A 21,652-nucleotide genomic window follows, 5' to 3' on the forward strand; every position below is an offset into this window, starting at 1 on the left:
ACTGGAGGTGCGTGAGGTTAACCCCAAGTGAGAAGAATCTTAAATCTAATATCATTTCACCTTAACAGTAACTATCCTAAGAGTATTGGACTAACCTATGTTTTCTTTTTGCATCGAGTTGCTTTAAAATGAAAACCCCTACTTGTATGGTACTTGACAGTACTGATGCTTCTTTTTTAATCTCTTGTCTCATTGCAAAAGACCAAGTAGGAAGTAGGAAGAGCACGTATTAGTCTCGTTTTTTAAAATAAGGAAACGGAGGCTCAGAATGACTAAGTGATCTGCCCAAAGCCACACAAGGAGACTGTGATGGGAGGGGCTGCCACCCAAGTCGGCTGGCCTGACGGTAAAGTTCTATTTCTATTTGGCCACTACAGCTGCTGTTTTTCTTTTCATTTGATTCACTTCACATGGAATGCTGATGTGCCTGGGGAAAAATCCACTCTATTCAAAGGTTGTTTCTCTTACAGTTTTTTTAAAAAAAACAAATCAAGAGTAATGGCTGAGTTTATTTAACAAAGAAACCATCGCATGTTCCTGCGAAAAGCAAAACAACCACCTACCCGTTTACGGAGTTTCTCTGCAGCATCGAGTTCAGCTTTAATAGTCTTATCAAATTTATTTAATAGTTTAGGCTTCTTTTTCTTCACTGAAAGAAAAAAAGAGGTTTTTAATTTTTATTTTATGTTTTTGTCTAGAAATAGTTCTTGAGAATAGTGATTTACAAAAGTAGTAAGAAACCTAGCATTGGTCCTGAGCCTCTAACTGGAGAACCAAGCACAGTCCTGGCTCAGCTTCCCACGCGGCTCTCCCAACCCCCAGCATGACCCAGTCAGTAACTGCCGAACCACAGGGAGACGGCCAGGGCCCTTTTTCTCAAATGCTCGAAGGTGTTCTTGGGAGACTGGGTGCATTCTGGTATCCTGAAACTCTCAGGATAGTGACCTAATTTCTGGAATGAAAATGGTAGGTAAGATTTCTAAACTCTTTGGATCAACTCCTTGGCTAAGCCCAAAAGACTGCTTACCACTGTCTTTGAACACACCCACAGTGTTTCTTGATCAGATAAAAGTAGGAAATTACTCTCAAGGGACTCAAGTGGGCAGGATTTCTTAGTCTAGGACTCAAGACCCTTCCATTGCATCCTGGACCTAAATTCCAGCATATGCCGTACTTTAGCCAGATGGGACCACCCCTTGTTCCCCAAATAAGCTTTCTGCCATTTCTGAGGCTACTTTCTCCAAGTAAAATGGCTTATTCCTTGTCAGTTGAAAATACGCCCCTCCTTCAACAACCAGCTCAAAACCACACTCAGTCCACATATCACTCACAGAAGTGCTCTGCTTTCTCTCTCTATCACACGACTGAAGTCCTCAGCACCATGCACATGTCTATTTTTTTTTTGTGGTTCTTCCCCCTATTATATGGGACTTTTATGTACTTATCTTGGTCCCCGTTTCAAACCATAAGCCCCTGCAGAGTGGCAGCATGTCTTTGATGCAACCTGAATGTCCTCCTGCTGACTCAGCCTTAAGTCACGACCAGCAGGGGAGGGGCGGGGCCTGCGGGTGCGCACCTGGCAGGGCCTGCGGAGTGGCCCCAGAGCAGATAATCCTGTCTTAGGGCTCAGAGCATGACCAGGTGTGACCTTGAAGGGTGAGCCGGATGTTCCAGGTACAGAGAAATGAGAACAGTCAGAGAAGAACTTCCTTAATGTTCTGACATTAAACCAACACTTTCAGTTCCCTGTGCTCTGTCCTCAGGTGAAGGAGGAGGGGTTCTCCCGTCTAAGGTCACTCCCCGCCCTGCCCCACAGGCCCACACTTTGCTGTCTCCATCTCCTCCTCCGTAGGTCTCCTCACTCCGGCTTTCCTCTGAGCCCCTATCCACGTTTCATAGTGCTGAAGTCTCCACCATCCTAAAGCCAGCAAACCAACGAACCAGGACAAACCTTAGCCTCCCCCTCCTACTCGCCATCCTCTCCCCCCTCCCCTCCCTCGTGGCTCCCTTTCCACCCACAATGCTCTTGTCCTCACCCACCACAGGGGCAAAAGCGAGTCGTCCAGAAGGAAGGAAGCTCAGTGGTTAAGAGTCAGATGGCAGGGGCCTGAGTCCCAGTTCTGTGACCTAAGCCAAGCTGGTGGTAGACTTTTCCGACTCTCACTTCCCTAATCTATAACATGGGGTAGTGTTTTTGAGAATTAAATAATACTGCATGTGGGCAACTAGCACCGTGACCAACATACAGTAAGTGCTCCGTATCTGAGAGCTAATAATGTTTACGGCCATCTCTGCAAGCCCCCCTGGGCCTTTTCCTCCCGTCCAACCTGGCCCCCCTGCAGTGTCGGACATGGCGGGCTCCTCCCTCCTTCCTGAAAGGGTCCCTCGCCTTGACTTCCGTGTTGCCCGCCCTCCTGGTTTTCCTCCTGCCTCCCCAGCATGTCGTGCTCATCAGGGTCAGTCTTCAGCCTCTAAAGGGCTTCCACGGTTTAATTTCCAAACTGAGCTACATATTAACTAGTTAATTTTCTCCTGAAATACAAAAATCATAAATCCAAGTGCCTATGGACACAGAGGCTTCAAGCTCAGATCCAAAGTGAAATTCGCTACTGCTCACAAATCTGTTCTGTCTCGGATTTGCCCTGTTTCAGAGGATGGCGCTGTATTCGTCTGTTTCCAAATCACAAACCTGGTCAGTTTGTGACCAGGGTAAAGAAGAAGGAACTTGAGGAATTATCCAAAGACTGAAAGCAATCGCTACTATATTTTTTAGCACTCACTGTGTGCCGGTCTCCAGGCCATATCTCCTTTTATTCTCTCAACCTCCTGGACATGGGGAACTTAACTTCACAGGTGTGGCCACTGAGGTTTCAAAGGGGTCAGTCCCTTGACACCTCCCGTATGGCTGTTAGCATGGTTGATGCCATCTTGGGCCCTGACAGCTCCTCCCGTCCTTCCATTGACACTAACCAGGACCGTACTGTGCAGTGAATCACTTCTCTGTTGTCAGGGGCTTTAGAGTTAATAGATATTGTTTCATCATCATTAGGACCAGGTGGCCTCTATGCTCTGTTAGTCTCCAAACAATGATGAAGACCTTTGCTGGCGTATTCGGGGCGCCCACAAGACTAGTTACCCACTCATAAATCTTGACTTAGGAATACACGCCGTATTTCCAAGCACCCCATACCCCAGGTTAACTATCAAGTTGTCCCAGTGGCCATAGCCTCTGCGAATGCTTCCAGATCATTTTCTGCCCAATCCCACCCTGTAAGTTACCCTGTAATAAATTGATCCACTGATTACACGGGGCTTCCTGCCTCGTTGTTCGGTCTCAAGATGCCTTCTCAGTTCAGTGGGCACTTTTTGTTCCATCCGTCCTCCGACACCTCCCCTCTCCCATTTACATTTCCCACCTGAATGGTTTCCAAAAAGAGGGAAGTTTCCTAAGAATCTTAGCCTCCTGCCTCTCCCCACAGGGGAGGTGGTGTGACTTATCTGATCAGTGAGTTAGGGGGAAGCAACAAGCTTGTGTAGCTCAGTCCCACCCCTTCCCTTCCCCCAGGACGTGTACCACTAATGCGCTGAGCGGATGTCACATCCGGCAGGGAGCGGTCCCCACCCACCTGGCGGAACTAGGGCTGCTCTCCACAGCCTGGAGTGGGCGGGTATGTCCACTTCTGGGGTTCAAGATTATGAAACCTATTATTCCTGCTCATTTAAGTCCCATTCTTCAATTCGACTTTTATCAGTAATAAAGCTGACTCTTTGATCACTTTTTTCATTTCATTCCTTGCATATAATATAGTTTTAATGTTTATTGGAGTAGAGTTGATTTACAATGTTGTGTTAGTTTCAGGTGTAGAGCAAAGTGAATTGGTTATACATATACATATATCCACTCTTTTTTTAGATTCTTTTCCCGTATAGGCCATTACAGAGTATTGAGTAGAGTTCCCTGGGCCAAACAGTAGGTTCTTATTAGTTATCTGTTTTGTATATAGCAGTGTGTACGTGTCAATCCCAATCTCCCAATTTATCCCTTCACCTCTCCCCCCTTGGTAACCATAAGTTTGTTTTCTACATCTGTGACTCTACTTCTATTTTGTAAATAAGTTCATTTGTACCCTATTTTTAGATTCCACATATAAGTGATATCATATGATATTTGTCTTTCTGTGTCTGACTTGCTTCACTCAGTATGACAATCTCTAGTTCCATCCATTTGCTGCAAATGGAATTATTTTGTTCTTTTTTATGGCTGAGTAATATTCCATTGTATATAACTCCTAGGCATATACCTGGAGAAAACCATAATTTGAAAAGATACATGCACCCCAATGTTCATTGCAGCACCATTTACAATTGCCAGGACATGGAAGCAACCTAAATGTCCATTGACAGAGGAATGATAAAGAAGATGTGGTACATATATCATTCCCTATATATTTTAAAAAATTGGTATTCTCTTTTATTTATTCCACCTTTCTCTTCTCCTCCCCCCAAGCCCCAAGGCCCCCTATTGTTGAAAAATATGTCTAAAGCAGAGACTGAGAAAACAGTGACTAGTGGGCACATTCCACGACGTGCCATGATATGTTAGCATACGTGCTGAGGACATGGGAAATGAATCGACATTTGGCTGAGACGGGGATTTATAAACGGTGGAAGTTAGTGCCGTGCCCACAGCACTGACTTATGTCTCTCAGTTGCTCGCTTTGGACGACAGCAGGACCAGGAAAGCCTGGCGAGCACCTGAGCAGGGGGGTTAACTGCCGGCACCAGCACTTTTCCCAAGCACATCTCCCATGTTCCACTGTTAAAGTTAACATGAGGTTTATTTACAGGGGAAAAAAAAAAAAAACTATTGGCAGCTTAGGACATCCACAATATATAGTTAACATTAAAATATGTTTGTCAAGTAGCCATACTGTACTCAGTGTCAACATATTTCAGTATCATCACGAAAAAGAGAATATTAAAAATCTCGAAGCGCTCATTACCAAGAGAAATTACTTTGTCCCATAAAATTTCTTTTCACACACCTTCCTGTTTAATAGCTGCTAATATTATTCCTCTCTTTGATATTCAAGTTTATTCCTATCATGACTATTTTTATTTTTAAGTGTATAAAATGCCTAAGGCAATTTTTCCAATTGTAAAAAAACACAGATCTGTTCCTTCTTCTTCTGGGGAAACATGTGGTCTTATTGCAGAAACAGGAGTGGGGTCTCAGGGCTCGTGAGAGGATGGAGCAAACTCTCTCAGGCTCTTTGGGCCTCAGTTTCTTCTTCTACAAATGGTTCTCTTAAGGTCTCTTTGAACAAATCCTGCAATTCTAATTTTCAGTTGATTTAAATCATGTTAATAATCTTTCAAAGTAGACCTAGGAGTATTGCCATGGGTTGTGAATTTTGTTGAATTTGGATTTTTAAAAATGGTTTAGGAAGCAGATGTTTATGTTTTATAAAACTTTGTACTTTTCTTTTTGGTCACTGCCAATTCAAGTATTTTGTCCTTTTCCAAAACCACAAAGAAGGAAAAAAAAGTGACCCGCTGCATTTCAAATCCTGACTTCCCTTGCCGTGGTTGAAACATTAAGAGCAAATGAAATGGAAAAGAAGGGAAATAAAAGAATAATTGAAGGCATGAAAAAAGACTAACAATACACAGGTAGATTATATAAATTGACTCCCTTTCCTCTTCACTTGGTCCATGGAAGAAGATGTTTTCATACCATGGTACATGAGGAGAAGTTGACCACCAGTGAAAACAGACACAGAATCTTTGCATCTCTCTATGTCCCTGACACGCTCTGATGATGACTGATGGAAGCTGCAAGGTCTGCCATAAGGTAGACAGAAAAGCAACCTTCCGGACCTGTCTCCCTGCTTCCAGTCTGTTCTCTCTCTACATCGTTCTCAGGATCTTCCTGAAACACAATCTGTCCATGTTACGCCGTTGCCATGGAGCCCCCAAACACATAAAATAAAAACTAAACTCCTCTGCGTGCCATCCTGGTGACCCTGCTCCTGGTTATCTGCCCAAGAGAAATGACGACACATGTCCACACAAAGACTCATCTGCACGTATTCACTGAAGCACTGAAACAGCCACAGGTAGAAAAAATCCAAACGTCCATCAGCCGGTGGATGGACAGACAGTTTATGGCAGAGCCATACAACGAAATGCTACTCAGCCATAATATGAATACACGCAACAATGTGGGTCCCTCTCAAATGCATGACGTTAGGTGAAAGAGGCCAAGTTCAAAAAGCTACTGACTGGATGATTCCCTTTACACAGCATTTTAGAAAAGGATAAACTGTCGGGAAAGAAAAACAGATCAGTGGTTTCAGAGGCTGGAGGTGGGAAAAGGGGTTGACTCCAAAGGGTACAAGAGAATTTTGAGATACAAAATTCTAGATTTTAATTGTGGTGGAGAAATTGTAACTAGATGTCAATGCATATGTCAAAACTACACACCACAAAAGGTGGATTTTACCATATGTAAATTACACCTCAATACCTGACTTGACAAAAAAGTTATAAGGAAGAGGCAAGTCACATGATTCTCAATGAAGACTCTTGGGAATTCCCTGGAGGTCCAGCGGTTAGGACCCCGAGCTCTCACTGCGGAGGGCCAGGGCTCGATCCCTGGTTGGGGAACTAAGATCCCACAAGCTGAGCAGCGTGGCCAAAAAAAACAAACAAACAAAAAATAAAATCAATGAAGACTCTTATCATAGGTATGTCAGTATGAGAAGCATTTGGGCATAAAAACATCGTTCTTTCAAAAATAAAATTAACTGATTTTGAGCTCTCCCCCGCCAACCATGAACCTATCAGGAGGTAATCTGAACTTATGCAAATTCAACTATGCTTAAGAGGCTCCTCCCTGCAAATATAAGAAAAAAGGAAGAAAAATTCTCTCCTTATTTAATATCCCAGCTACCTTTTCTGCTCCTGTCTCTTTCTTATCATTCATTCAACCCTCCAAGCACCCTACTTTTTATTTTTATTTTTTTTAAAAATTTGACTACTCTTGAAGTATAGGAAACCATTGCTGCTCTTCTGTGTGTGACTCTGTGAGCAGTGGAGGGGGCCCCAGGCTTTGGACTGAGACCCACATTTTTCATTGGTTCATTCATTCATTCAACTACTTGCTAAAAAGCCACCATGTTTCAAGGATTGTGCTAAGTGCTGGGGATTCAACAGAACATTCCTCAAGGAGGCTACAGTCTTACTGGGGAGAAAGCTGTAAATGGATAATGAATGCTTAGAGGAATGAGGGTAATTATAAGGGTGGGCCAGGAGTGGTGCTAATCTTTTTGGGAAGGGGGAGGGAAAGCTTTCTGGGGAAATCGAGGACTTAAGTATATACCTAGATAGAAGTAGCATTCCAGGCAGAGGAAAGAGTATTTATTTTGTAAATCAATCACAAGTTTGGGAAATTGTATTTTCACCATTAGTTTTTTTTCTTTATTTTTCTAAAAATCTCCTCCTGCTTGGATGCTATGGTTTGGTGCAATATATATGTTCTTATTATGGGAATCCGGGCTTTCCAGAATTTTGGAAAGCTCACAGTGGTGGAGATATTGCTCAGGGACCCCGACCACCGACTTGCTTTCTCCCCACATATGGGTACGTGGCCTTAGTGACACTGAACCTGCTTTAAGAGCCAGAAGAGGCCTGAAATGCACGTTCAGGGAGTTTTAGTTTTGTAGAGAGAGGATGTACACCCCAACTGTAACAGGTGGCACAGCAAGAACGGGGCTTTTGAAAACATGCAAGACAAAGAGTGGACAGTTGTAGCCCCGCATCCCAGCCAGAGGCGGGATTCAAGATTCCCACGCTGAGGGCCAAACCACCTGCTCTGCCCGGGGCTACCATCTGCTTTTGATACAACACTCTAAGCTGATTAAGGACCTTAAATTAACTTTACTGGGAGAAAGAGAGAGAGAAAATGAGAACTTCTCCCACCAACTCAAAACCTATCTGAAATGTTGTATTTAGTCAAGAAAAATACGTACATCTTGAAATAACCCTGATTTCACAGTTGTTTCCTGGAACCAGCTTTACTGCCTTTGACAAACTGGCTCCTAGTCACTCTATCTTCGCCTCCTGTTACTTACCTGTAAAGCAGTTTACATTTCCTTTACACAGACTCTCAAATTTCGCATGAACTTGTGACACTTCCGGGACTTTTCTCATGGTGTTTTTTTTTGGTGGTGGTTGGGTGTGGGAGCTTGGAAAACCCTTCCCTCTATTTCTACCAAAGAATACTCTCGTTCAACCTTCAAGACCTAGTTTAAATGCTATTTCCTCTATCAAGTCATCTAAAGACATGCTCGTGAAAAAAAAAAACAACAAAACTTTCTCCTCTGTGCTCATACAACACTTTGCTTCTAGAAATAGCAAAGTTTCAGGCTGTGTTTAAGTTGGCCATGTGGTTATATATGATGTACACTCTCTTCCCCACGCCACCCCCAATACTGCTGGATTGTTAATTTTTGTGAGGAAAGAACTGTGTCTTCCTCATAATTTATTTCCAGCACAGCACATGGTCTGTCCCATAAAAAGTCTTCAATAAATGTTTCTGAATGTATATAAATACATGCAAGCACGAATGAATCAGAATATTCCATGAAATCTTGCCATGTGCTACAACATGGATGGACCTAGAGGGTGTTATGCTAAGTGAAATAAGTCAGACACAGAAGGACAAATACTGTATGATTTCACTTATATGTGGAATCTGAAAAACAAAACAAATGAACAAACAAAATAAGACAGAAACAGACTCACAGATACAGAGAACAAACTGGTGGTCGCCAGAGGGGAGGGAGTTAGCAGGTGGCTGAAAAAGGGGAAGAGGATTAAGAGGACAAACTTCCATCTATAAAATAAATAAGTAACAGGGATGGAATGTCACATAGGGAATATAGTCAGTAATATTGCAACAACTTTGTATGGTGACAGATGGTAACTGAACTTATCGTGGTGATCATTTCATAATGTATAAAAAATATCAAATCACTATGTTGCACACCTGAAAGTAATATTAAATGTTAATTATAACTCAATCAAAGAAAAGATATTCCAGAAGGGGATATCCATGTCAATTTGTAACTTAGGCGTATCAGTTGTTTAAAAAACAATTGGAAAATTGTAAGCACCCAAGATAGAGAATGAATTGAGAATGAGAATAGCGTGCTTTATAAAGAAGGTCTAGTCCAAAAAGTGCCAACAGACAACAAAAGAGGGGACGGAGGAGGAAGGTAAGAGAAAGACACAAGGTAAGTGCGAGACAAACCCCACTGAAGATTTTATAGAGAACACCGATATTTATTTCTTATTCCATTCTAGTTTTTCCATATATTTAGAATTTAGAACACAATGGCAGAATGTTAGACACAACTAACCAGTAAGTTCTTGGACTGCAAAGTTCAGCTGATTTTAGTAGAACATAAAAACTACACTAAGCAGCTTGCTTTTTATGTTCTGAGTCTCTGCTTAATGCCTTGTCAAACTATTTGCTGATAATAATAGTTGACATTCATTGATCACATACCCTGCTAGACATGTGCCACTCACCCAGGCTGCACAAATTGTCAACAGTAGGGCTCAAGACTGGAGCTGGGGGTTGTCTTGACTCCAGTGTCTATGCTTTTGACAACATTTTGTTGTATACCTGGCATCTGGCCCAAAAGTTCAGAAACCAGGGTGTTCCTGCATGTTTGGAGAGTGATGACAGAGTGGAATTAAGTATTAGTATAAGTATTATGTTGTGTAAGGAAGTAGCTGAACTTTGTACTACTTGTCTCAGAGGATAAAGGGAGTTAAATAATCACAGTGATTTCCCTTCATTTTGTGTCTCAAAGACCCAGCATGTACACATTACACAGAGACACCTGGCTTAGCAGGAAGGTCACAGGGTATGGAGTCTGGAGGCCAGGGTGTGAGCCCCACTTCTGCCTTTCTTAGGTGACTTGCTTAGTCTCACTTCCATGAAACAGGAATAATGTCTGACCCCTACCTACCAACCATAAAGGAACATAAAATATCATGTAAATATTAATCATGACTTACATCTATAATACCTTATTTTCATTTCCTTTAAAATTCTGCTCTTTAATTAAATGGGAGATATGTATGACCTACCTTATTAGTAAATGTTTGAGGAACTAATTTTTTTTTAAGATACCAGATTTGCTCTACGGTCAAACATTTCTCTGGCAGAGATTTTGGACAACTAATAACTTTGCCAAACCATTCCTACATCCCGTTTGTATTTCCTGGGTCAACAAAGGACTAAGGAGCTATGGGGCCCCATTGTACTCCCCTTGCTCCCTAAACCCTACTGTGTTTTTAAGCAGGACCACATAAAATATGAAGGGTTGCTTTTTGTTATAGGTATCCAAAGGTGGAATTGGATAAAAAATAATCTAAAGAGCAAAATGATTTAAGGGAAGGAAGAGTAAGACCAAAATAAGACATTGAAGAAAAATGTGCTCTGTATCTGAGATACAGCCTGAAGCACTGAAATAATCATGTAATGCTTATTGCAATATTATTCATGTTCAATAGCAGTTAAACCACGACAGACCCCACTACATATTTCAATCTTCCTATGTTACAATTGGAAGTTAATTTTGCTTTTCTTTTTAAAATCAGTGATAGATTTCAGTGTAAGAAAAAAAACCTCCACGCTAAATTTGTCTGGCAGTGAGGAAATCTATAAATTAAGGCAAATAACAAAAAAGAAGGAAACAACAGAGTGAAACATTCAAGACTTCAAGAATCCAGTACTAGGGTTTTTGATGAAATTCCTCCTGCCGGGTACAGGGAAAGCAAGCCCAGATCTACCAATCCTCCTCCAAGGCACAGGCAGGGTTGTTGGTGGGAGCTCTCAGTTCTTTTCTCTTTCATTTACAAGTGGGAATTGTGCAAGGTATTCTATTGCTATGCTTCACACGAGGGTCTGAAATAAATCTGCTTTCATATCGATAGTGAGTCATGTTATTTGCTGTTGGGAAACCCAATCAGCAGACAGCCACAGAAGTGCTTCTGGCGGGAGTCTCTGTGTTATCACTGTGAAAAAGGAAAATTAATGTGTTTGATCCAAAAAGAGCCCCTTCTGAGCCCACTTCCTCTGATGTGATATAGCCACCTTGCAGGTATATAGTAGGGGGAGAAGAGGTAAATCTTGGCAACTCAGGGGAGACTGTCTTACTTGCCAGCCTTTACTGATGATTAGAGGGAAGAAGAAAGGTGGACTCTTCCTTTCCTCCTACAGCTAAGGAATAATGGACTTTTGTTCTTCTGAGTTAAATATCAACTACATGCCAGCAGGAGTTCAATATTCAAAGCTTAAACTACACAGTTAGCATAAATGTTTTTCTGCTGAGAGACACTAACTAATACAACACAGTAAACATTATATAAAGGGCAATTGTTTTCCTCTGCCCCCTCTATTGAAATAATGTGGGATTCAATTGGGAGCAGTCAATGGATCCAGCAAGCATTCCGGTTTATTAAATGTAGTCTGCTGTCTCCCCATAGGGGTATTTTAATAAATTATACATCACTCCCCTTCTACAGTAATAATCCTTTAACAGATGTGACCCCATATGTTAAATTAGAAATTTCAGAGATGCTAAGTGATGTGTTTTCTATACATAACAGAAACCCCTTCAGTGCCAAGGCAGTCCACAGGCTTACCAACAGCTAATTCAGACATTAAGAATTTCATCTCCATGTTCACTGTCCCATGAGAGACTAGCCACCTTCCCCAAATTTTATTTTAGATACAATTCTAACGATCTTGATCTTCTGGTTCTAGAGGCTAGCACCTTTACCTTATTATAAGTATATAAGAAAGAAGAAGTGAGGGTTGCTTGAATCAGATATACACTCAGCAGCAGGACGTAAAAGCCAACAGACTGAAGTAAGAAAGACATCAGAAATGAACCCAGCTCAAACAGCATTCCAATATGGGTCAAATTGTGTACCGGTAAACAGTGCCATGTACTTCAACAGCCCCAAAAGGTATCCCTGCACAATAACTGATGTTCATTAAAATGGGCATGGCAGTCTCTAATCACCAAAGAAAGTTAAACTGTGTGCGGCATACAATTTAAAAAGGCAGAAAGGCATAAAAAGTATTTTAGAAAAGTAGCTATCAACTTTTGTTAATTTTGTTTAAGTGGTGCTTAAGGGTCTTTTAAGTCATGTTTAAATATCTGTTTCCATGAAATACTGATTTCCCAGTAATGTCAAATAACACAATAATTTTCAAGCCTGGCTGCACATCAGTATCACCAGGGGAACCTGAAACAAAATAGACATTCCCAAGCACCATCAAATAAGAATCCTGAAGGGGGTAGGTTAGGGTTAGGGTTAGGAGGCAACAAGAAACTCTACTAAAAAAAAATAAGTATAGGTAACTCTGCTCTGCAACATCTCAGATATATCTGAAGATTAATATATGTTATACACATGAATAATATAGGTATTTGTAAGCTTAAGTTTCTAACACTACTTTGATTTTTACTTGATTGTTCAGATGTCAACAAGGATGTACACACTTGATTGGTGTTTGTCAGCATTGATATTGGTTGGTTTTGATTATTACATCTTTTAAGACAAAAATTACATCTGGCTCACATTTTTTTAGACAACATCAAAGATTTCGCCAAACCCAAGTGGATACCTTTCAATACAATTTGATCATTGCAATGAGAGAAAACCCAAGAGTGCCTCTTGAGTTTCTCCCTGTGTGACAGAAGTGAAAACCTGATATTACAGAATGTATTAATTTTGATTTGTAGGAGTATGGTAGACATGATAAGATGACCGCAAACTTTCAACAAGCAACCCAACTGTAAAGATCTGGATCTCTGGAGAATGAGAAATAGTTGTGTTTACTCTGGCAATAGCAGGATGATAAAGTGACAAATGATTTCTGATATTTTAACAAGTAGAAAATACATGTTTAAATGGCCAGGTTTTAATTACAGACAAATGTGAATATGGATCAGTAACAGAGACATAAACCTATAATTCAATATATTGAAAAATAAAGCCATTGCCTTTCTGAAATATATGTAGTGGAAATAACACAAAGAAGAAAGAGATGCTATTTTCAAATACTAAGGTTGAGAGCATACTTTCGAAACAAAATCAAATTTCTAAATATTTCCATATCATACATGAAACAATGGCTTGCAAGGCACTTACATCAGATAATGAAGGGCAGTGATCCCTGAGAGACAGAAATCAAATTTTTCAAAACCAGTGATAAAAAGAGAACTCTAAATGTAGACAGAATAGACATGTTACATACAGGGAAACAAAAATATGAATAACAGATTTCTTATCAGAAAAAAATGAAAGGGAGAAGAGAGTGAAGCAATATTTTAAAAGTATGGACAGAAAGAAAAGTCAACTGAGAATTCTATACCCACCAAAAATGTCTCTCAAAACAAAAATATACAAAAGCTGAAAGAATTCATCACCAACTGGCTTGCACTGCAAGATATGTTAAATGACATCCTTCAGGCAGAAGGAAAAAAATAATAGCAGGGAATACGGATCTACACACACAAAAATGAAAGGACTGGAAATGGTAACTGCATGGGTTAACATAAGTTTTCTTCCTTATTATTTAAAAGTCTTTAAAAGATAATTATTTTAAATAAAATAATTGTTTAAACAAAAACAATAACCATGTTGTGTAAGCTTTAGAGAATACGTAAAATTAAAACGTCTGACAACGATAGCACAAATTCCGAGGGGAGAAGAAAGTGGTTTTTTTGCAAGTCATTTAAGCTTTTTTTTAAAATTAATACTAGGCTCTTTCCAGAGTAATACAAAGTTAAACAAAAAGCATAGTTTCTATGATATTAAGAGCTTTGCTTAAAAACATCACCTTGACCACTTAGTTTTTTTTTTCCACAGGTCAGAATATTGTGAGTGAAGAAAAATATAAATACTAAACAGGCAAATTTCAAACCCCATATGTGAAAGCTCGTTTTTAAATAATGAGAAAATGTTGGCATCGCACATTTACAGTCTGTTGAAATTATGTTTGGTGAACAAATCTGTGGGAGGTACTCATGGAGATTAAACAAGGACTCTTGGTCTACAAACCTTCCTCTCTAGCCTCTCAAGGGAAAATTCTTTGGACGTTCAGAGATGCTCCACTATTTTTGTGAATTCTTTCCTCTCTATCCTGTGCTAAGCCAACAGGAGAAGAGCTTTGCTCTGAGAGAGAGGCAGGGCCCACTGGCTAAGAATGTAGACTTAGCATAGCAGCCCATTTCCTCACTTCATGTTCTGTGGTTACTCTCTGGGCCTCCCCTTCCTTGAGAAGGAAGTATATTATCATAAGGTTCTATATAGTGTATGTGAAGTAGTATAATATTACTTGAAGGTAGATTGTAATGAGTTAAGGATGTATTCCATAAACCCTAAAACAATCACTAAAGTAACAAAACAAAGAGTTATAGTTAATAACTCAACAAAGGAGACAAAATGGAATCATAAAAATTATTCTATTACTCCAGAAGAAGAGAGACAAAGGAAAAATAAAAGGAACAACGAAGAGATGTGACAAAGGTCATTTCATAAGGATAAAGGAGTCAATTCATTAGGAGAACATAATAATCTAGATGTTTATGCATCTAGTAACTGAGCTTCCAAATGCATGAATCAAAGACTGACAGAGCTATAAAGAGAATAGAAAAATCTACAAATCCATCACAGGTTTTGATATTGCTCACTCAACAACTGATTAAAAAAGTAGAGAGAATATCAGCAAGGATAAAGAAGATTTGAATCAAAGTATAAACTAAGTTGACCTAACTGATATTTCTAGAACACTTTCCCCAACGACAGCAAAATACACATCTTTACAAGGGCACATAGAATATTTTCCAAGCTTCCAACTTAAAAAACTAAAAAAAAAAAAAGGAAGAGCAAATTAAACCTAAAGCAGTAGAAGAAAGGAAACAATAAAGATCAGAGAAAATATCAATAGCTTAGAAAGCAAAAAAATAATAAAGTCAATAATATTAAAGCTGATTTTGAGAGGAGATAAATAAACTGACAAAACTCCAGCCAGACTGATCAGGAAAAAGAGAGAGAAGACATAAATAACCAATATCAGGAATAAGTCAGGTGAGGCCACTACAGATCCTACAATTATTAAAAGGATAATAAGAAAAAAAAAAAAGGACAATAAGAGAATATTATGAACAATGTTATGTGTCAATGAATTCAACAAATTAGATGAAATAGACACAAGTCTTGAAAGACACAAACTACTAAAGGTTACTCAAGAAGAAATAAATAACTTGAATATCCTATGTCAATTAAAGAAATTGGATTTGTAATTTAAAACCTTAGCACAAAGAAAACTCTAGGTCCACTCATTTCACGGGTGAATTCCACCAAACATTTAAAGAAGAAATAATACATAATACATTAATTCTCAGAGAAGAGGGATTGCTACCCAACTCATTCTTAAGGTAAGGTCAGCATTACTATGAAACCAAAACCAGGCAAAGACATTACATGAGACGAAAACTTCAAACTGATTTTCTTCATGAACATAGATGTAAAAAATTCTGAACAGTTTTAGCAAAGTAAATCCAACAATATATACAAAGGATAATGCATCATGAGATTTATCTCAGGAATGTACACAGTCGGTTTAATATTTGAAAATCAATCAATGTAATTTATAATATTAATACAACAAAAATGAAGAACCATATGATCATTTTATTAGGCACAGAAACAGTCTTCGACTGAATCTAAAACCCAGTAATGTAGAAATAGAAGGAAACTTTCTCAATCTGATAAAGAGGATCTATGAAAAATTTACAGCTGACATCATACTTGATGGTGAAAGGCTGATTTTCTTCCCCCCAAAGATCAGGAACAAGACAAAGATCTCTACTCTCATAAGTTCTGTTTGAAATTCTACCAGAGGTTCTACCCACTGAATCACGCAAGGAAAAGAGAGAAAAAGCATCCTGATTGAAAACAAAGAAGTAAAACTGTCTTTATTTAGAGGTACATAAATATCTTTGTACAAAATCTGATAGAAACTAGAAGAAAACTAATGGAATATGTAAGTCAGTTTAGGAAGGCACCAGGATAGGAGATCAGTATAGAAAAATCAATTTTCTTCCTGCATACCAGTAAAAAACAAGAAGAAATTGAAATTATAAACTAATAGCACTTGCATTTGCATCCAAAAATATAATATACTTAGGACTAAACCTGACAAAAGATGTGAAAGATCTGTACATGAAAAACTATAAAACAAAGCTGAGAGAAATTTTAAAAGCCCTTAAATAGAGAGACACACCAAATTCAGAGATCAGAAGACTCAACATTTTAAAGACATCAGTTCATCCCAAGTAAAGATATAGATTTTATACAATCTCAGTAAAAACCGCAGCAGGTTTTTTATTTGGTAGAAATTAACTAATTCTAAAATTCATATGCAAATACAAATAACCTCTACTATAACCAAAACAACTGAAAGTTTCAAATTCTATGATTTCAAGATTTCCTATAAAACGAGATGAATCAAGACAATGTGGTACTGATATAGAGAGAGATAAACAGATCAATGGGACTGAATAGAGTTCAAAAATACAGCCATATGTATAAGAACATTTTCAATGGAGATGCAAAGGCAATTCAGTGGGAAAGGAATAATCTTTGCAGCAAATTCTGATGGAATATTTGAATCTGAAAATCTGCTCTGACATATATTTCTCCACTGAATTTATTTGGTTATTATGGATTCTTTTTTTTTTTTCCAAAACTTTTTATTGAAGTATAGTTGACTTACAATATTTTATTAGTTTCAGGTGTACTGCAAAGTGACATATATATATATCCATATATATATGTGCTTTATTTTTAACATCTTTATTGGAGTATAATTGCTTTATGATGGGGTGTTAGTTTCTGCTTTATAACAAAGTGAATCAGCTATACATATACATATATCCCCATATCTCCTCCCTCTTGCGTCTCCCTCCCACCCTCGCTATCCCACCCCTCTACGTGGTCACAAAGCACTGAGCTATTCTCTTTGTGCTATGCAGCTGCTTCCCACTAGCTATCTATTTTACATTTGGTAATGTATATATGTCCATGCCACTCTCTCACTTCGTCCCAGCTTACCCTTCCCCCTCCCCATGCCCTCAAGTCCATTCTCTACGCCTGTGTCTTTATTCCTGTCCTGCCCCTAGGTTCTTCAGAACCATTTTTTTTTTTTTTAGATTCCATATATAAGTGTGAGCATACAGCATTTGTTTTTCTCTTTCTGACTTACTTCACTCTGTATGACAGTCTCTAGGTCCATCCACCTCACTACAAAAAAGCTCAATTTCTTTCTTTTTATGGCTGAATAATATTCCATTGTATATATGTGTCACATCTGCTTTATCCATTCATTTGTCTATGGACACTTAGGTTGCTTCCACGTCCTGGCTATCATAAATAGAGCTGCAATGAACATCGTGGTACATGACTCTTTTTGAATTATGGTTTTCTCAGGGTATATGCCCCGTACTGGGATTGCTGGGTCATATTGTAGTTCTATTTTTAGTTTTTTAAGGAACCTCCATACTGTTCTCCATGGTGGTTGTATCAATTTACATTCCCACCAACAGTGCAAAGGGTTCCCTTTTCTCCACACCCTTTCCAGCATTTATTGTTTGTAGATTTCTTGATGATGGCCATTCTGACTGGTGTGAGGTGATACCTCATTGTAGTTTTGATTTGCATTTCTCTAATGATTAGTGATGTTGAGCATCCTTTCATGTGTTTGTTGCCAATCTGTATATCTTCTTTGGAGAAATGTCTAGTTAGGTCTTCTGCCCATTTTTGGATTGGGTTGTTTGTTTTTTTTGATACTGAGCTGCATGAGCTGCTTGTAAATTTTGGAGATTAATCCTTTCTCAGTTGCTTCATTTGCAAATATGTTCTCCCATTCTGAGGGTTATCTTTTCGTCTTGTTTATGGTTTCCTTTGCTGTGCAAAAGCTTTTAAGTTTCATTAGGTCCCATTTGTTTATTTTTGTTTTTATTTCCGTTTCTTTAGGAGGTGGGTCACAAAGTATCTTGCTGTGATTTATGTCATAGAGTGTTCTGCCTATGTTTTCCTCTGAGACTTCTATAGTGTCTGGCCTTACATTTAGGTCTTTAATCCATTTTGAGTTTATTTTTGTGTATGGTGTTAAGGCATGTTCTAATTTCATTCTTTTACATGTAGCTGTCCACTTTTCCCAGCACCACCGATTGAAGGGGCTGTCTTTTCTGCATTGTCTATTCTTGCCTCCTTTATCAATGAAAAGGTGACCATATGTGCATGGGTTTATGTCTGGGCTGTCTATCCTGTTCCATTGATCTATATTTCTGTTTTTGTGCCAGTACCATACTGTCTTGATTACTGTAGCTTTGTAGTATAGTCTGAAGTCTGGGAGCCTGATTCCTCCAGCTCCGTTTTTCTTTCTCAAGATTGCTTTAGCTATTCAGAGTCTCTTGTGTTTCCATACAAATTGTGAAATTTTTTGTCCTAGTTCTGTGAAAAATGTAATTGGTAGTTTGATAGGGATTGCGTTGAATCTGTAGATTGCTTTGGGTAGTATAGTCATTTTCACAATGTTGATTATTCCAATCCAAGAAAGTGGTATATCTCTCCATCTGTCTGTATCATCTTTATTTTCTTTCATCAGTGTCTTATAGTTTTCTGCATACAGGTCGTTTGTCTCCTTAGGCAGGTTTATTCCTAGGTATTTTATTCTTTTTGTTGCAATGGTAAATGGGAGTGTTTCCTTAATTTCCTTTCAGATTTTTCATCATTAGTGTATAGGAATGCAAGAGATTTCTGTGCATTAATTTTGTATCCTGCTACTGTCCAAACTCATTGATTAGCTCTAGTCGTTTTCTGGTAGCATCTTTAGTATTCTCTATGTATAGTATCATGTCATCTGCGAACAGTGACAGCTTTACTTCTTCTTTTCCGATTTGGATTCCTTTTATTTCTTTTTCTTCTCTGATTGCTGTGGCTAAAACTTCCAAAACTATGTTGAATAATAGTGGTGAGAGTGGACAACCTTGTCTTGTTCCTGATCTTAGAGGAAATGGTTTCAGTTTTTCACCATTGAGAACGATGTTGGCTGTGGGTTTGTCATATATGGCCTTTAGTATGTTGAGGGAAGTTCTCTCTATGCCTACTTTCTGGAGGGTTTTTATCATAAATTGGTGTTGAATTTTGTCGAAAGGTTTTTCTGCATCTACTGCGATGATCATATGGTTTTTCTCCTTCAATTTGTTAATATGGTGTATCATCTTGATTGATTTGCGTATATTGAAGAATCCTTGCATTCCTGGGATAAACCCCACTTGATCATGGTGTCTGATCCTTTTAATGTGCTGTTGGATTCTCTTTGCTAGTATTTTGTTGAGGAATTTTGCATCTATGTTCATCAGAGATATTGGTCTGTAGTTTTCTTTCTTTGTGACATCTTTGTCTGGTTTTGGTATCAGGGTGATGGTGGCCTCGTAGAATGAGTTTGGGAGTGTTCCTTCCTCTGCTATATTTTGGAACAGTTTGAGAAGGATGGTTGTTAGCTCTTCTCTAAATGTTTGATAGAATTCCCCTTGAAGGCATCTGGTCCCGGGCTTTTGTTTGTTGGAAGATTTTTAATCACAGTTTCATTTCAGAGCTTGTGATTGGCCTGTTTATATTTTCTATTTCTTCCTGGTTCAGTCTTGGAAGGTTGTGCTTTCCTAATAATTTGTCCATTTCTTCCAGGTTGTCCATTTTATTAGCATAGAGTTGCCTGTAGTAATCTCTCATGATCCTTTGTATTTCTGCAGTGTCAGTTGTTACTTCTCTTTTTTCATTTCTAATTCTATTGATTTGAGTCTTCTCCCTTTTTTTCTTGATGATTCTGGCTAATGGTTTATCAATTTTGTTTATCTTCTCCAAGAACCAGCTTTTAGTTTTATTGATCTTTGCTATTGTTTTCTTCATTTCTTTTTCATTTATTTCTGATCTGATCTTTATGATTTCTTTCCTTCTGCTCTCTTTGGGGATTTTTTATTCTTCTTTCTCTAATTGCTTTAGGTGTAAGCTTAGGTCGTTCATTTGAGATGTTTCTTGTTTCTTGAGGTAGGATTGTATTGCTATAAACTTCCCTCTTAGAACTGCTTTTGCTGCATTGCATAGGTTTTGGGTCGTTGTGTTTTCATGTCATTTGTTTCTAGGTATTTTTTGATTTCCTCTTTGATTTCTTCAGTGATCTGTTGGTTATTTAGTAGTGTATTGTTTAGCTTCCATGTGTTTGTATTTTTCACATTTTTTTCCTGTAATTAATATCTAGTCTCATAGTGCTGTATTTGGAAAAGATACTTGATACGATTTCAATTTTCTTAAATTTACCAAGGCTTGACTTGTGACCCAAGATATGATCTATCCTGGTAAATGTTCCATGAGCACTTGAGAAGAATGTGTATTGTGTTGTTTTTGAATGGAATGTCCTATAAATATCAATTAAGTCCATCTTGTTTAATGCATCATTTAAAGCTTGTTTTTCCTTATTTATTTTCATTTTGGATGATCTGCCCATTGGTGAAAGTGGGGTGTTACAGTCCCTTACTATTATTGTGTTACTGTCGATTTCCCCTTTCATGGCTGTTAGCATTTGCCTTATATATTGAGGTGCTCCTATGTTGGGTGCAGCATTTGCCATATGTATTGAGGTGCTCCTATGTTGGGTGCATAAATATTTACAACTGTTATATCTTCTTCTTGGATTGATCCCTTGATCATTATTTAGTGTCCTTCTTTGTCTCTTGTAATAGTCTTTATTTTAAAGTCTATTTTGTCTGATATGAGAAATGCTACTCCAGCTTTCTTTTGATTTCCATTTGCATGGAATATCTTTTTCCATCCCCTCACTTTCAGTCTGGGTGTGTCCCTAGGTCTGAAGTGGGTCTCTTCGAGACAGCATATATATGGGTCTTGTTTTTGTATCCAGTCAGCCAGTCTATGTCTTTTGGTTGGAGCATTTAATCCATTTACATTTAACGTAATTACCGATATGTATGTTCCTATTACCATTTTTAAAATTGTTTTGGGTTTGTTATTGTAGGTCTTTTCCTTTTCTTGTGTTTTCTGCCTAGAGAAGTTCCTATAGCATTTGTTGTAAAGCTGGTTTGGTGGTGCTGAATTCTCTTAGCTTTTGCTTGTATGTAAAGGTTTGAATTTCTCCATCAAATCTGAATGAGATCCTTGCCAGGTAGAGTAATCTTGGATATAGGTTTTTCCCTTTCATCACTTTAAATACGTCCTGCCACTCCCTTCTGGCTTGCAGAGTTTCTGCTGAAAGATCAGCTGTTAACCTTATGGGGATTCCCTTGTATGTTATTTGTTGTTTTTCCCTTGTTGCTTTTAATATTTTTTCTTTTTATTTAATTTTTGGTAGTTTGATTAATATGTGTCTTGGTATATTTCTCTTTGGATTTATCCTGTATGGGACTCTCTGTGCTTCCTGGACTTGATTGACTATTTCCTTTCCCATATTAGGGAAGTTTTCAACTATAATCTCTTCAAA

At 38.5% G+C, this 21,652-nt stretch overlaps 1 protein-coding gene across 11 annotated transcripts in view; it reads right to left on the reverse strand.

Annotated features, from left to right (window-relative positions):
* ASPH (aspartate beta-hydroxylase) overlaps positions 1-21,652 on the reverse strand; it is a 262,991-nt gene that overhangs the window by 109,582 nt on the left and 131,757 nt on the right. For all 11 annotated transcript variants that reach the window (XM_082433632.1, XM_082433630.1, XM_082433621.1 and 8 more), the window contains one exon: positions 564-649. In XM_082433632.1, the coding sequence (XP_082289758.1) occupies positions 564-649 (86 nt within the window). The remainder of the gene's footprint in view (positions 1-563; positions 650-21,652) is intronic.

This window comes from Balaenoptera physalus, assembly GCF_965194825.1.
Source record: "Balaenoptera physalus genome assembly, chromosome: 17".
NCBI classification, from domain to species: domain Eukaryota; kingdom Metazoa; phylum Chordata; class Mammalia; order Artiodactyla; family Balaenopteridae; genus Balaenoptera; species Balaenoptera physalus.